Genomic DNA, 17,106 nt, shown 5'->3' with positions numbered 1-17,106 from the left:
TCAGACACAAAATATAAACATCAAATATCCCTGAAGCATAATTAAACCAAAAAATTAAAGTATTAGAAAAAAAATCCTTCACCATTTGGTCAAACACCCAGAAAAAATGTGGGCTGAAATTTGATCCATGGTGGTGAAAACCGATTAATTTGATGAAGCCAGCAGTTTTGAGTTGATAAAAAAGAGATAAAAGTCATCCATTACGAGGGGGTGTGTCAAGATGTCCACCCCAGTGACCTCCCCTGTAATACACGCTAACTTTCCTCCATACTGACCACCATTTAGCCAGGCCTACAGTGGCTCTACAGCACTAATGACAACCGTTGTGGTATTGATGGTTTACATGGTGACTTGGCAATGGTGCACCAGTGTATGGTTAGCTTTTCAGGATTTTTTTTCAGTCATTTTCTGTACCCAGACTCCATTACTATCATCAGTGGTAACATTTCCCCTGTCTCCCAAATCCTTTACAGAGCCCAAACAATGGGAATCTAACATACATTTTGAATTTAATAGTTTAGTTTTTTTTTCCAGTTTTTTTCTTATTTTATTTAAACATTTTATCTATGGGAAACTATGGGATTGAGACATGCCACCTTCTATACAAGTTTTAAGGTAATCTGAACAATGGAAAGAAATTATAACAATGAATCTTGTCATTCATAATTCCATATTATATGTACATTTTTATAGCAAAATCATTTAATATGATTTTTTAATATATGTGAATAATCTTCATCTTAAACAAAGAAAACAAAAGGTTCAAAATTGGAAATTGGATCATTTGAATTTAAATTTGATAATGAAGGTCTGTATTTATATCTTTAATGCACCATTATTTTATTAACTGAATGAAACATTTTTAATCATAAGATAAGTAAGCTATATGGATAAGGTTTCCTAAATAAACATACATATAAATCTGTAATTATGTATATTTTTTTTCATTTTTTTTCCAAGAGAAATTTTAGAAGTTAATTAATTTTCAGGACTGAAATTGTGAGTGAAAATCGTTTTTGACTGACTGTTGTATCAAGATTTTTTTAAACCTTAATAAAAGAATCTTAATACATTTGTGTATTATATTGAGTGCAGTAAAAATTTGGCCTAACAAGGCTTGAAGGAGGAGCCCCCAGATGGACGCATCACAGTGGAGACAGCCAACTTTTGTCCACTACTGACCCCTAGTATAGGGGCTACATGAATGTATGCTGTCAGGTCCTAATTAATGACTAAAACCACACAATGCTTATTGTGGTAATGTAATAACATGAGAAATGGTTATCTCTCATATTACAACACACTGTTAAGGTTTCTGTGCTGATGAGGAAATCTGTGGTAACCGTGGTCAACAGATCAAAACCCACACTAGCCAATTTAATCTTTTTGATTAATTACAAAAATGAAATTGTCACCCTTAGCTTCTGTTTACAATATTTCATCCCTATATTTTTTTTGCATCAAAAATTATGAGCAGAAGCAGCAAACATGATATACATGTATATACATGTACCTATTTCGAGGGAGTGAAATACTGTAACTTTCAGTAGCAAATTCACAGGATAAAAGATTGATTTGATTCATACAATACAAGATACAAGACAAAGGTTAATTAGAATCAACCAGAGAAAAATAAATAAAAGACAAACAGAAGGGATAATCATGAAGGAAACTTCTACTGACATATGAGATAGGTATACCATGGGCAAGGTTCTGAGATATGAGATAGGTATACAATGGGCAAGGTTCTGAGATATGAGATAGGTATACCATGGCTCTGAGATATGAGATAGGTATACAATGGGCAAGGTTCTGAGATATGAGATAGGTATACAATGGGCAAGGTTCTGAGATATGAGATAGGTATACCATGGGCAAGGTTCTGAGATATGAGATGGGTATACAATGGGCAAGGTTCTGAGATATGAGATAGGTATACCATGGGCAAGGTTCTGAGATATGAGATAGGTATACCATGGACAAGGTTCTGAGATATGAGATAGGTATACAATGGGCAAGGTTCTGAGATATGAGATAGGTATACAATGGGCAAGGTTCTGAGATATGAGATGGGTATACCCTGGGCAAGGCTCTGAGATATGAGATGGGATATCCCTGGGCATGGCTCTGAGATATGAGATGGGTATACCATGGACAAGGCTCTGAGATATGAGATGGGGATATCCATTGGCAAGGCTCTGAGATATGAGATGGGGATATCCCTGGGCAAGGCTCTGAGATATGAGATGGGTATACCATGGGCAAGGTTCTGAGATATGAGATGGGTATACCATGGGCAAGGCTCTGAGATATGAGATGGGTATACCATGGGCAAGGTTCTGAGATATGAGATGGGTATACCATTGGCAAGGCTCGGAGATATGAGATGGGGATATCCCTGGGCAAGGCTCGGAGATATGAGATGGGGATATCCCTGGGCAAGGCTCGGAGATATGAGATGGGGATATCCTTGGGCAAGACTCGGAGATATCAGATGGGGATATCCCTGGGCAAGGCTCTGAGATATGAGGTGGGAATATCCCTGGGCAAGGCTCGGAGATATGAGATGGGGATATCCCTGGGCAAGGCTCTGAGATATGAGATGGGGATATCCATTGGCAAGGCTCTGAGATATGAAATGGGATATCCCTGGGCAAGACTCGGAGATATGAGATGGGGATATCCCTGGGCAAGGCTCTGAGATATGATATGGGGATATCCCTAGGCAAGGCTCTGAGATATGAGATGGGGATATCCCTGGGCAAGGCTCGGAGATATGAGATGGGTATACCCTGGGCAAGGCTCTGAGATATGAGGTGGGAATATCCCTGGGCAAGGCTCTGAGATATGAGATGGGTATACCCTGGGCAAGGCTCTGAGATATGAGATGGGATATCCCTGGACAAGGCTCTGAGATATGATATGGGGATATCCCTGGGCAAGGCTCTGAGATATGAGATAGGGATATCCCTGGGCAAGGCTCTGAGTTATGAGATGGGTATACCATGGGCAAGGCTCTGAGATATGATATGGGGATATCCCTGGGCAAGGCTCTGAGATATGAGATAGGGATATCCCTGGGCAAGGCTCTGAGATATGACATGGGTATACCCTGGGCAAGGCTCTGAGATATGATATGGGGATATCCCTGGGCAAGGCTCTGAGATATGAGATAGGGATATCCCTGGGCAAGGCTCTGAGATATGAGATGGGTATACCCTGGGCAAGGCTCTGAGATATGATATGGGTATATCCCTGGGCAAGGCTCTGAGATATGAGATAGGGATATCCCTGGGCAAGGCTCTGAGATATGAGATGGGTATACCCTGGGCAAGGCTCTGAGATATGAGATGGGGATATCCCTGAGCAAGGCTCTGAGATATGATATGGGGATATCCCTGGGCAAGGCTTTGAGATATGAGATGGGGATATCCCTGGGCAAGGCTCTGAGTTATGAGATGGGTATACCATGGGCAAGGCTCGGAGATATGAGATGGGGATATCCCTGGGCAAGGCTCGGAGATATGAGATGGGGATATCCCTGGGCAAGGCTCGGAGATATGAGATAGGGATATCCCTGGGCAAGGCTCTGAGATATGAGATTGGTATACCCTGGGCAAGGCTCTGAGATATGATATGGGGATATCCCTGGGCGAGGCTCTGAGATATGAGATAGGGATATCCCTGGGCAAGGCTCTGAGATATGAGATGGTTATACCCTGGGCAAGGCTCTGAGATATGAGATGGGGATATCCCTGAGCAAGGCTCTGAGATATGATATGGGGATATCCCTGGGCAAGGCTTTGAGATATGAGATGGGTATACCCTGGGCAAGGCTCGGAGATATGAGATGGGGATATCCCTGGGCAAGGCTCTGAGTTATGAGATGGGTATACCATGGGCAAGGCTCGGAGATATGAGATGGGGATATCCCTGGGCAAGGCTCGGAGATATGAGATGGGGATATCCCTGGGCAAGGCTCGGAGATGGGGATATCCTTGGGCAAGACTCGGAGATATCAGATGGGGATATCCCTGGGCAAGGCTCTGAGATATGATATGGGATATCCCTGGGCAAGACTCGGAGATATGAGATGGGGATATCCCTGGGCAAGGCTCTGAGATATGATATGGGGATATCCCTGGGCAAGGCTCTGAGATATGAGATGGGGATATCCCTGGGCAAGGCTCTGAGATATGATATGGGGATATCCCTGGGCAAGGCTTTGAGATATGAGGTGGGAATATCCCTGGGCAAGGCTCTGAGATATGAGATGGGGATATCCCTGGGCAAGGCTCCGAGATATGAGGTGGGTATACCCTGGGCAAGGCTCTGAGATATGAGGTGGGAATATCCCTGGGCAAGGCTCTGAGATATGAGATGGGTATACCTTGGGCAAGGCTCGGAGATATGAGATGGGGATATCCCTGGGCAAGGCTCCGAGATATGAGATGGGGATATCCCTGGGCAAGGTTCTGAGATATGAAATGGGGATATCCCTGGGCATGGCTCTGAGATATGAGATGGGTATACCATCGGCAAGGCTCTGAGATATGAGATGGGGATATCCCTGGGCAAGGCTCGGAGATATGAGGTGGGAATATCCCTGGGCAAGGCTCTGAGATATGAGATGGGTATACCCTGGGCAAGGCTCGGAGATATGAGATGGGGATATCCCTGGGCAAGGCTCCGAGATATGAGATGGGGATATCCCTGGGCAAGGTTCTGAGATATGAGATGGGATATCCCTGGGCATGGCTCTGAGATATGAGATGGGTATATCATGGGCAAGGCTCTGAGATATGAGATGGGTATATCATGGGCATGGCTCTGAGATATGAGATGGGTATACCCTGGTCAAGGCTTTCTATTAATATTGAGTCTTACCTTAAGTCGCTGTGAAACAGGATCGAAGATGAGACGAATACCATCATGAGAGAGGTTAAGGACAAGGTCCATCTGCAGTGGATACTGAAAATATAACATCCATCTTAGTTCTGAACAACCTTTTATACTTAACTATATATTAACTTGCACAAAATTATGTGTAAGTTTTTGATGTTCACACTTTTTTCATCAAGTTTAGATTTTCCAAGTTCATCTACATAAAGCTATTACATTGCAAAAGATGCTACTGACATCCATTCAACATTACATGACATGAGCTATTTACAACAGGACATGGTACTGACTTTAATTCCTGAAAAAGTTTTCCCCCAATTCACCAATATTCTTCTCAAAAAAGGCCCCATCCCAAACCAGTGAGAAAAAAGCCCTGTGAATTTAAGGTAGATTATATTTAGCCAGGGCAGACCTGGACTCCAGGTCTGGATCCTGCATTAGAGATTCTGGTAAAGAGTTCCAATCAATGATGGTACGGGGATGACTCCAGGTCTGGATCCTGCATTAGAGATTCTGGTAAAGAGTTCCAATCAATGATGGTACGGGGAAAGAGAGTTTATTAAGATTTTCTATAGAGCATAATGAAAATTATGAAAATTCATTTGTTTCAGTGAAATTGGATTTTTCTTAGGCTTATTATACTCTGCTGACAAAAAGATGTACATAGGCCAGTTGGTTCATTTGTCAATACAACGACAGAAGCAAACCATCACATTGTTATTTTGACACTGGCTATTGTTAAGAAGTAATTTTTATTTTACCTTATTTTACTTGTCATTGTACTAATCTGCCTATACAAATACTATAATGAATATCTCTGACATCCCCCAGGCAATTAGCTTTCAATACTTCCAACTGGACTCTAACCAAACACAACCAGTAATGACCCCTAACCCTTTGTCCAGTTCTCCCACAGAAACCAAAAAACACAACTTTCGGCTGGCTATTGACCAAAATAAGGCCACAAATGCAATCATCTTAACACAGAACTGGACAAAGATGTCAATACCAGTGAAATTTGATCTTCCTATTTTTATGTCTTCACTTGACCATGACAATGTCCATTATATGCATTTAGGACCAATTGTATCGGTCATTATACGATTTCCTGAAATTTGAGAAAATGAAAAAGAGGATGTGATGCCACCATCTGTGCAATGCCAGTGTGATGTTTCTACGTGTTTAAAAAAAACTGTTTTCAATCTAAGAGTGATGTACTGGGGCAGTATATATGGATATTACATACATGTCCTTGGAGCTCACTTCAATTAAATAAAAGGACCCCTTTTATAAATATCTTGTGTAAACCCTGAAAAATTCCAAGGTCCATATCTATATTATATCAATTACCGATAGTTAAACATTTACCACAGTTATCATAGTATACAGAGCAACCCGCTTATTTGCATACCCCTTTTTCCACGACAAAATATGCAAATAACCGGAGTATTCGTATAGGCGGAGTTGGGTTTTGGCCCCTTTTATACATTTTGTAGATCGTCAGGTCGGTACTCAAAATGGGCGCTTTATGATTGTTTACGTTATTTGCATTAAAAATATATTTTAAAAAAAACAACATTATTTAAAATATAAGAGTAAATACGAAATACATGGGTTGCTATTCTTTGTAAATGTACAAATATTTGCATACACTTCATCGTTCACTACTTGTCACTCCGAGTCTCTGGGTCCGATATCGGTCATACGCGCGTGGGTTGGCACTACGATGTACAATGTCATCGTTTCAATTAACATTCATTATCGTCTTGAGATGCGTTGTGTTCCTGCTATGAGTATATTAGTTGTTTGATCATAGATGACGAACTGCTGAAGCAATAGACTGTCTTAAATGACCGTGACATGTTATTGTCCTTTGGGTTTGTTTTGGAAAATGGCGCACACACACAAAGAGTTGTCGTTCATTACACATATGCCCCCACAATGCAACGCGCCTAGTAAACAATCATGGCGATCGCAACCTGCCTCAGCGAGTGTTCAAGTGCACAGAACACAGGTTTGGATCGATGCTATAATAAATAAACAAATCTCATCAAAAGATGAGGCATATTTTATTTAGTAATTCTTCTGCACATGGCTACTGATATGGTCTGAATAACAACTTAATGTCGATATCGATGCATCGAACGTAACCTGTAATGACGAAGTGTGAACCAATGATAAGATTACGTTGTACATCGTGTCGAATCAATATGCAAGTTAAAACACATTTCATAAAACTTTTATTACGGGAAAATCACAAAAATACCCTAAAATCAATTGAAATTTTTCGATTTTTTGGAATTTTTATATGCATATAAGCGGGAGTCAGTGTTTTAGTCGATGCAAATACACGGGATTAAAATACAAAGATAAAGAAGGAAAAAATCGGGACATGAGAATTTTATGCAAATAAGCGGGATATTCAAATAACCGATACGCAAATAAGTGGGCTCCTCTGTACATATATAACTTACATCAGAACAGTAAAATTTCAAACAAACAAAATAACTTCCTACAATGAATGTAGTGCTGTGTTCCTACAAAATTAGACAAATTAAAAAATAATTCTGGACAATTTGAAATGCTGGTATATCACAATTACATGATTAATTGTTTTGAAACTGGTTTGATAATATTGGCATCACAATTTGTAACATCATTGGAAGACATGAAAATAGAAGTGAGAATATTGCCATTTGAGACGGTCAAACAAAATTAGATTTCATATGAATCTGACAAAATTAGATTTCATATAAGTCTGACAAAATTACATTTCATGTCTGACAAAATTACATTTCACATAAGTCTGACAAATTGAGGTCCCTTTTAATTTGCCTGTTGTAATTGACCCGCCTATTCAGATTATGATCTAGTAACATCTCAATCTTGGTCCAAGGTCGAAAACTTACAGTATGCATATATATACAAACTGTATGTAAAACCAGCAAGTTAATGAGGCCAAAATCTGTATATGGCTATATAGGACTTGAGATTACCATGATTCCCATTTAAATGTACAGGGTATAACTATGGCAGTATGGGACTAAATCCAAAGTGGGGCACATCATCTGACTTAACGCCCAATAACTGCACTATACAGTGGACCCTCGATAATCCGAACACCTTCGTTCCCAGTCCAAACCGTCCGGATTACGAGTTTTCCGGACTGCCGAATTTCGTGTACCAGGTCAAAAAAATTGTCGTGTAAGAGTTATCTCCCTTGATTATATACAATCCGGGACGTTTCATAAACACGTCTAATTGTCAGACTTTTTAACAATAAATATACTTATGTTTCTGATATGATTCTTGTTTTGTTTTGTAGAAAGTAAAAAATAAACTATGTTTTTAAAAGAACATGTAAAGTGAAAGTTGTTTTATTTATAGCGGGCATATGTGACCTACAAACAACACACATGTGTCACGTCCCGGAGGTTCACAAACAAGTAGAAATTACAAACGTTAAATACCTTAAATAAAATACCCGGATTTTACAACTTACCGTCAGTCCATGTTTTTTTTATGATTTTTACGTACCAGAAACCCCAAGCTATCTATTTAAAAGTACGCGACACCAGCGAGAACTACCCAAGATGTCCGATAATTATTAAACCCTTATTCACTTAACAATGTGACACTTAGTTAAGTATCAGACGACTATTGACTAATTTGTGTGTAATCAACCCAGTTCTTGTGATCACTGCTTAATACGTAAATGTGTATGTAATTAATAACATGCATCTTTCAATGAGTCGTCGTTTCACGTAACGGTGTTACAAAGCCGATATCCGTGTTTACCAAATACAAGTGTTAATGATGTTAGATCTAATTACCAATCATAAATTTATTACATTTATTTGAGATTGATTAATTATCGTATCACGTACTGTATGTTTGTGCATAAAGTCTGTAACATTTAGGTCGTAGAGAAAAAGCAATGTACCGTTATAAAAACAAAAGCTATAACACAGGTAAACACCCGGGGCTATGACCTGGCAGTGGTCGCTATGACTACGCACAGTGTCAAGCGATAGTCTGTACAGCTGTCGACACGGGTGTCTTGCCCCGACATTTTTTTCTCCTCGTGGTGAAAAAATCGTCCGGATTATTGAGGGAAATTTACTAATGAAAAGTACGTTCCGTTCCCAAAATGGGCTTCCGGAATTGGAATCCGAATTTCCGGACTGGTGAGTACAAATAACGTTACGGAAATCCGTTCCCGTGCATTTCCGTCCGGACTGTGAGTTTTCCGGACTATCGGCGTCCGGATTATCGCGGGTCCACTGTATTGGGTATAATCATCCATTCTGATGTTATGACATTTAGTCTGTATGGCAAGGTCACATACTGGACCTCTTTCAATAGCATGATTTTTGTGTTTGTATATCCATACCCATTAACATGGGTCCAAATCATATTCAAGTTATGAAATAATCAAAAATCTTTTGGATATCTGAAATAAGTTGAGCCCATTGAGTCTATTCCAGAAACCATTTGGCCAAACACCATGGTCCAGTTTCTTGTGAAAACTTTTAATTTAAGAAAAACAAAAGTTGTTCGGTAAAGACTATATAATATATATAAAATTTGACCCTGACAAGCATTTGAAGTAACCTTCAGCCTCCATGTAAACAATATACCCACAGTATTAGAAAAGCACTTGAACTGTCAGTTGACATCTCTAAATCAAATTTTAATCGATTTTTTTCTGAACTCAATACTGACTTTTTAATTAAACACAAAAACTAGATCAGAAAAGCTTTACATTATTGCTGCTTGACTCCAGCCAGCAATTGAATCTGACCTTTGACCTATAAACACATTATACAAAATGTACTAGAAATAGGTGAAGTCCACCAACCATACTAGTCTACCTAAACATCCAATTCTAGGCCTTTGCAAGCTTTCATTAATTTGTTTCATAATTCAACATATCAGAACACTGTGAAATTGGAAACAGGTCAAGGTCATTTATAAACTCTGTTCCAGGAACCTATATCAGCTAAATATCTGTACAGGACATTTCACTTTTCTAGGAGTTAATTACAAATGACAATTTTCTGATGAAATTTCCGATGAAAACAAACAAAGAGCAGATTTATGACTGTCAATATTGAGTGAAAGTCTACTTTTTTTTACGCTACACCCACACTAGCACCGGTAACTTTATATTTTTTTTATCTCAATAACTGCTTAATAAAAGAAATCAAACATTTGATCTTTGATGAACTAATCATTGAAATGAAAATAAAGTTCATAGTCGAGGCACTACAAATTTGCCTTGGGCTGGTAAAAATATTCTCACCCAAACTTATGTGTGTTAATGTCACCTCGTTTTTTTTATGGATCCATGCATGATATCACGCGTGCAACACTTTCAAAAATGCATTCTGGGCTATACTACTCTTAGGAAAATATTTTCCTGGTCAACCTTGACACTAGACTGTCCAACAAAATTAGCAAAAGTAGGAATGAATATCTGGAGGCAAAAGCTACTGATGTGTGAAATTAATTTATTGTTTCCAATATTTTATTATGTGAGCCATATGACCATCTTTAAAAGTCGACTACTGATGGACACACAATGGATACTGCAACTTGCCATCAGCTCATCTATCACTATGTATCCTTCATGTGAGCAAAAATCTTGTAAGTTTCTGGTATTTTGACTTTTGACCAACTAATTAACTTTTTTGTGAGTCTGTTAGACAGATACATAAAGAGCACCATATACTGAAAATAATGTAAGTACGGTAAATGTTTTACCTGCTTGACCTTACATTTTACCTGCCTAGGGCAATATACATTTTACCTGCTTGACCTTACATTTTACCTGCTTGACCTTACATTTTACCTGCCTGACCTTACAATTTACCTGCTTGACCTTACATTTTACTGACATGACCTTACAATCTACCTGCTTGACCTTACATTTTACTGACATGACCTTATATAATTACATTTTACTGGCTTGACCTTACATTTTACCTGCCTGACCTTACATTTATCCTGCCTGACCTTACATTTACCTGCCTGACTTTACATTTTACCTGCCTGTCCTTACATTTTACCTGCCTGAATTTACATTTACCTGCCTGACTTTACATTTATCCTGCCTGATTTTACATTTTACTTGCCTGACTTTACATTTTATCGACTGACTTTGCATTTTACCTGCTTGACCTTACATTTTACCTGCCTGACCTTACATTTTACTTGACTGACCTTAAATTTGATCGCTTGACTATACATTTTACCTGCCTAGGGCAATTTACATTTTACCTGCCTGACCTTACATTTTACCTGCCTGAACATACATTTTGAGCATATTGAGGTGAAATCCGGATCATGTAGTTTTTGTTAGACCTGATACACAACATCCAAGATATTGGAATGTTAGTGTTTGATTCCGTACAGTCTACTGGATTAATCTGACTGAACACTTCCCATGTCAAGGTGGAAGGCAGTTCCTTACCTAAGCCTTTACAGTTCACAATATTAGCAGTTCTTTAGCAGTTCAATCACCTTTAAAATTCAACAGGTCATATCCAAATAAAACTGGAATGAATCTTTAGCAGTAACTTTAATTATCCTTCACAGTCAGCTAGCAGTCCCTTAGCAGTTATTAGACAGTTCCTTCTCCAAACAAATTTGAATGAGTACACTTGAACTGTTTATTGTCTATAAATATCGGCTAAAAATTTCCAAATATGGCACATGCAACTGCCTAATAAATGAATATTCATTAGAACCCTTAGTGGAAAACTGAATATTTATCATGACTGCTAAGGAGAAAATACCTACTGAGTAATGAATGCACTGTTATTTTAGATATAAACTTATTAAACAAGTTTTTAAACAAGAGGCCATGCATATAATGGACATTGTCATGGTCAAGTGAAGACATAAAAATAGGAAGATCAACTTTCACTGGTATTGACATCTTTGTCCAGTTCTGTGTTAAGATAATTGCATTTGTGTCCTTATTTTGGCAGACATAATAATATTATACAAAGGGCAATAACTCTGTAAGTTACTGACAAATAATTTCCTTTTTCGGACTTGTCAGAGATCTTGTTGATATATGGCTGCTTACAAAGTTTCATCAAATTTAGCTGATATCAATTCCAGTTATCGTGTTCACAACATCCGATAATAATATTATACAAAGGGCATTAACTCTGTAAGTAGCTGTCAAATGATTTCCATTTTCGAACTCGTCCGAGATCTTGTTCATATATGACTGCATACAAAGTTTCATCTAACTTGGTTGCTATTTATTCAAGTTATCCTGTTTTCAAGTTATTGTTGAAAGACAGACGGATGCCAGGGTATGGCATAATATAAGCCCACCTTGGTTCCTTGGACCAGGTGAGCTAAAAATAAGACATACAGGCCTAGGTATATCATAAGTTTGAGAAATGTTTAAAGTAGTTACATGATTTTTCATTTGACAATTACACAAAGAATCCACAAAAAAGTCACATTTTCATAATATTCAATTTGTTGTATGTTAAAAAAAAAAAAACATGCACAATATTTTCACTCACAAACACACATGTATATTATATAAAAGACAATAAATCTAATCCCTATCATGCTGCATGTTTAACTGAATTACATATAATTTGATTTCCATTAATTTACTAAATTTGGATTCTCATTAAATGGTGCACCTATATCTACCTGAATAGTAATACATTTACTAGTCTCCCCACTCCACCACACAGGATATCAATGAAAATAGAATCAGAATATATCAAGATGATACAATAATACCCTAACGTTGGTGATGTTTAATTGTTAGCTAGATGATGACAGTAGGATTATTTCATGTACATTTAAGATGGAAAACAGCTTATTACATAGCAGACTCAAATCTTATGATGATTTAAACTTTCCGCTGTTCAATGTACTAACCTGCTGGCTGTACCATACTTGTACTCCTTTGATCACACGGTCCTGACGTCTGAGGATGCTCACCGCTTGGTAAAATGGCATTCCTGTTATAAATATTTATATTGTAATGTTATAAACTTTTACATTCACATCTAAAATGCATGGTATAAACACATCTTTTATCCAACACAATCTGTGAATTATGTGGTTAACAGGATATCAACCACTCGTAAAATGCTATCTACCAAGAAAAAAGATTTCAATAATTACAAAATTTCATACCTACCTTTGAGTATATATCATAAGAGTTATACGCCCCTGTGAGCTGAGCTCTGATCCAATTTTTTTTATTAGATGTATTCATAGGCATGTTGGTTTGAGAAGATACAGAGAAACATGATAAGATATATATAGAGGAGATAGATCTCCTTGATGTGTATTATTTTCATTTTCATGGTAAGGTAATTATATATATGATGTTTTTATTATTGATTAATCTAATATAATATCATAATTGATCACTGCAAGAAAGGTTATGTGATCTTATTCATGACAAACAAAGAAAACTTTCTAAAAAAAAATGGTAACAAATTTCAACTGTTCAAATCCAAGATGGCTATATGTTGGTCATGCACTGAAGCAGAGGCAGAAGGAAACCAGCATAACTATACAGTCGAATCTGTATTAAGCGACCACTCAAGGGAAGTTGAAAAACGGTCTCTTAATGGAGAGTGGTCTCTTAATAGAGATGGTATCTTAAATTTAATAAATGTTCATAAGCTTTTTATTCGCTTTATAAATTGACAATAATGATTTATAATATATATGAAAAATGAACCAACACTTTGAATAAAACAAAACAATTTTTTTTTTTCTTTTTTGTGTATTTTGTTTTTACTAATTATTACTGTGCTAATTTTTCATCACTATATGTATTTTTTGAAATTCTTTCAGCAAAGCAAAATACATCGATTTAACATGAGAAATATATTTCCTTGGTTAATTAGATTACCTTCAAATTATTTTTTTTTTTTTTTAGTTCCTGAAATCTTGGTCCGGATTTTCGCTCCGAATATTATTTACGTTCCTGCATTTCCTACTTTAAAAACGGCGACTTTTTCACTGGCAAATATCTGTTTTAATGTCTCAAAAAAGATAACAAATCACGATTTAACAGTAAGTTAACTGTTTACGCATTCCTTCATTGTTATATTTCGCATGCAAATTGATATATCGTATATAAAACGTCTGAAAATCGTCAGAATTCCAGACGGTCACTTCGCCTCATCTCCCATCCTTTTGCACGAAAAGTAAAACTACTTGGGTGTTATAATGGCGAAAATGGTAATGAAAGGCATTTTGGAGACTTCTGGTCGCTTATTGGAGAGTTATTTTTATCACGGGAACGAACAATTGTGGTCGCTGGTCGCGTAAACAGAGGGTCGCTTAATAGAGTTACAATATATAGTGAAAACGTTCGGGAGGAATTGAAATGGTCGCTTAGAACAGAGGGTCGCTAAATAGAGATGGTCGTTTGGACAGATTCGACTGTATATGAAATCTTAGAACAATCTTTAAAGCCACATACTCCCGAAGAAACATATATCAATGTTGACATTTTGAGCTTTTTACAGTTTTCGAACTTGATACATACCTAACAGATTATCGTGAATCAGAAACTGAAAGAAAATGTTTATTTCTGAAAGTATACGGGGAATTCCCAAAAATAATAACTGTGGCTGTCAGACCAAGTTTCTCTGAAAATTAGTCCCACAATGCAACGGCGGGTTTTACAGTCCATACAAAATGGCGGAACGCTGAAAGCATGGACCTGAGAAAATGCAGACAGATTCTGCCAAAAAAAGACGCAAAAGTGAGTGGAATTGGCAAAACCCAAGTATTTCCTCAGGAAAGGAAATGATTCGTTGGAACTTAGTGAGAAAAGAAAAGGGAATAGACTTGAATCCCGATTTTGCCGGACGTCTAATGGAACGCTGGCCATGGTTAGCTTTTGAACATTATCAACTTCACTGATCTAAAATTTTATCTGCTTTTGAACATTGTCAACTTCACTGATCTAAAATTTTATTTATGTCTTGTATGCATATTGCTACATTTTAAAATTAAATATTTAAATGTAAACTATGTTTATTTTGTTCAGTTACCTGGGTATTATCCGAATATTCTGTTGATATGTTTAAATGAAAGCATTATTAGGCAAAGTTCATGTATGCTTGATATGTAAACAATGGTCATGTGTGTAGTTTTTGTACAGTGCACGTTGTTATAGCCTCGTTCTCGGCTCTGCGACAAATCTTGCGATAAATGTAAATGCGGTGAGTTATTTTTATACACCGATGTACATGTCTCAAGGACTCCCCCCGGTCAAGCGTCCAGGCCAGTGGTCATTTTAATGTTAGGAGAGCTTGAATGAGCATCTTGGATTGCCATTAATTATACATGTGTGCAAAAAGAATTTTAGGTTGTTTAGAGTACGTGGCTTTAAGAACTTCCCGAGAAATAGAAATAAAAACATCTTAAACAGTAAAAAGGAGGGCCTACACAGCAAGTTTGAGAAATATGTAGCCTTTTAGAAATAGCAATATTAACTTCAACTGTCAAAATCCATGATGGCCACTTGACAGCCATTTTGCTTTCCCAATCTGACAGCATATTGAATGGGCACAACAAAAGACCAAGGGGAACTTTCACATAAAGGTCAAGAGATATCCTTCCAGAAATTCTCGAAGAAGATCTAGAGAGAGCAATAACTAACTTCAACTGTCAAAATCAAAGATGACCACTTTTCTGCCACTTTGTTTTCCTGTTAAGACATTAAAACATTAAAATGACACATGAATTAACAGACTGTACACAAACCTCACTAAGTATATCATGATGCTTTTTTTTAATATACTGTCTATTTCCCTCTCTATCACAGTTCAGGATTTTATATAGGCGCTAAAGACAAGTCTTCCATTAAGGCATTTCCCTATCATATCATATATAAAGAGGATATTCAACTTGACGGCGCCATTTTGAAAGGAATGATCTATGCAATTTAAGCTTTTTCTGCTGTTACGGAGAATCTGTGCACGAATAGCGAACGCCAAATGAGTATTTTGTCAAAAACTAGGCCTATAGCTTTAGTCTGAATATTTCAGAAATACAGCAAAATAACCAATTCATCTATCTTCGCTTCGATGGGAAAAATCAGCATTTTTCAATGAGGTGAATACAAAGGTTCGCTCTGTAACTAGTCTAAGGTTTTATAAGTGTTTTGGTATGAGTTTTTGTATACTTTGTAGCTTAGATAGTATCTAAAAATACATCAATATTTATTGAGTCAATCGAATTTGAAAGTGATGTTAACACATGAGAAAAGCATGGACGATTAGATCCCGCTACCGCTTTTGGAGTAATTATATATAAGCATTTCTAGGCTAGAGCTGGCCTAGCTACCACACTACTGTCAACTGTCAAAGTATGATATCAGCTGTTTAGTCCTATGACGACCTTCACCTTTGCCTTGTCTTCTGCGTTGTGAAGAATTGCCAGCGAAACAAAACATCAGATAGGTCATTTGATAGATGCGATCTGAGATAGAAAGTGGTAACTTCTCCAACTTTTAAAACGATGTTTCAACAGTGATAACACACATACTATGAAAATATACAGTTCTGTGGGTCACATTCGAACAGACGGGGAAAAGGCGAGATCCAAAATATGACTCACCTAAAACGAATTCCCATTGTTCATTTCCTAGAGATCGCTCTGGAACTACTTCGAGGTCTAGCATTGTTAAAGTCTTTTCGTGACTAAAAGAAAAGCATAGAACGCTTTATAGAAATAAAGCTTACAAATCACAGCCAGATATGTGTGCCTCGCTTGTTTACATCTTGCAATATTTCAACGCCATGTTTGTTTACATATATTACGCATGCGCGGATATCTTCCCGCCCTCAAACCTCAGGCCTATACTATTTTACCGACCTAATTACACATATAGATCTATAATATGTTATATATGGGAGTGTCCCTAATTTTATTTAAATATTTAGGGAAACAATCTCATTTGTAAATGGCTATCACTCCAATTAAATATATCAATTAACTTAGCTATTAAATATAAACCTAATTATAGGCCTCATGTGATATCTTCACTATTTCTTTGATACCAGAAAATAATTTTTGATACGATGCAATATCATATATCCAGGTCAAAATCCTTTTGTTATCAAGAATTACAAAAAAAAATATCAGAAAATACTTATGACTTTGATATCAATATTTTGATTTTGTGAT

The 17,106-nt window shown here is 37.2% G+C and overlaps 1 protein-coding gene across 20 annotated transcripts in view; it reads right to left on the bottom strand.

Annotated features, from left to right (window-relative positions):
• LOC117338057 (UPF0183 protein C16orf70 homolog) overlaps positions 1–17,106 on the bottom strand; it is a 46,976-nt gene that overhangs the window by 26,757 nt on the left and 3,113 nt on the right. For 18 of the 20 annotated variants that reach the window (XM_033899220.1, XM_033899240.1, XM_033899234.1 and 15 more), the window contains exons 1-3: positions 16,537–16,727; positions 12,823–12,905; positions 4,888–4,971 (exon numbers count right to left, since the gene is read on the bottom strand). In XM_033899220.1, coding sequence (XP_033755111.1) covers positions 4,888–4,971; positions 12,823–12,905; positions 16,537–16,600 — 231 coding nt within the window. In that variant the 5' untranslated portion in view covers positions 16,601–16,727. Of the gene's footprint in view, positions 1–4,887; positions 4,972–12,822; positions 12,906–16,536; positions 16,728–17,106 lie in introns of those variants that run through there. The other 2 variants (XM_033899241.1, XM_033899222.1) reach the window with 2 other exon arrangements.

The sequence above is a fragment of the Pecten maximus genome, chromosome 11 (assembly GCF_902652985.1).
Source record: "Pecten maximus chromosome 11, xPecMax1.1, whole genome shotgun sequence".
NCBI classification, from domain to species: domain Eukaryota; kingdom Metazoa; phylum Mollusca; class Bivalvia; order Pectinida; family Pectinidae; genus Pecten; species Pecten maximus.
The sequence above is the reverse complement of the archived record's forward strand: the minus strand, read 5'-3'. Positions and strand labels throughout refer to the sequence as shown.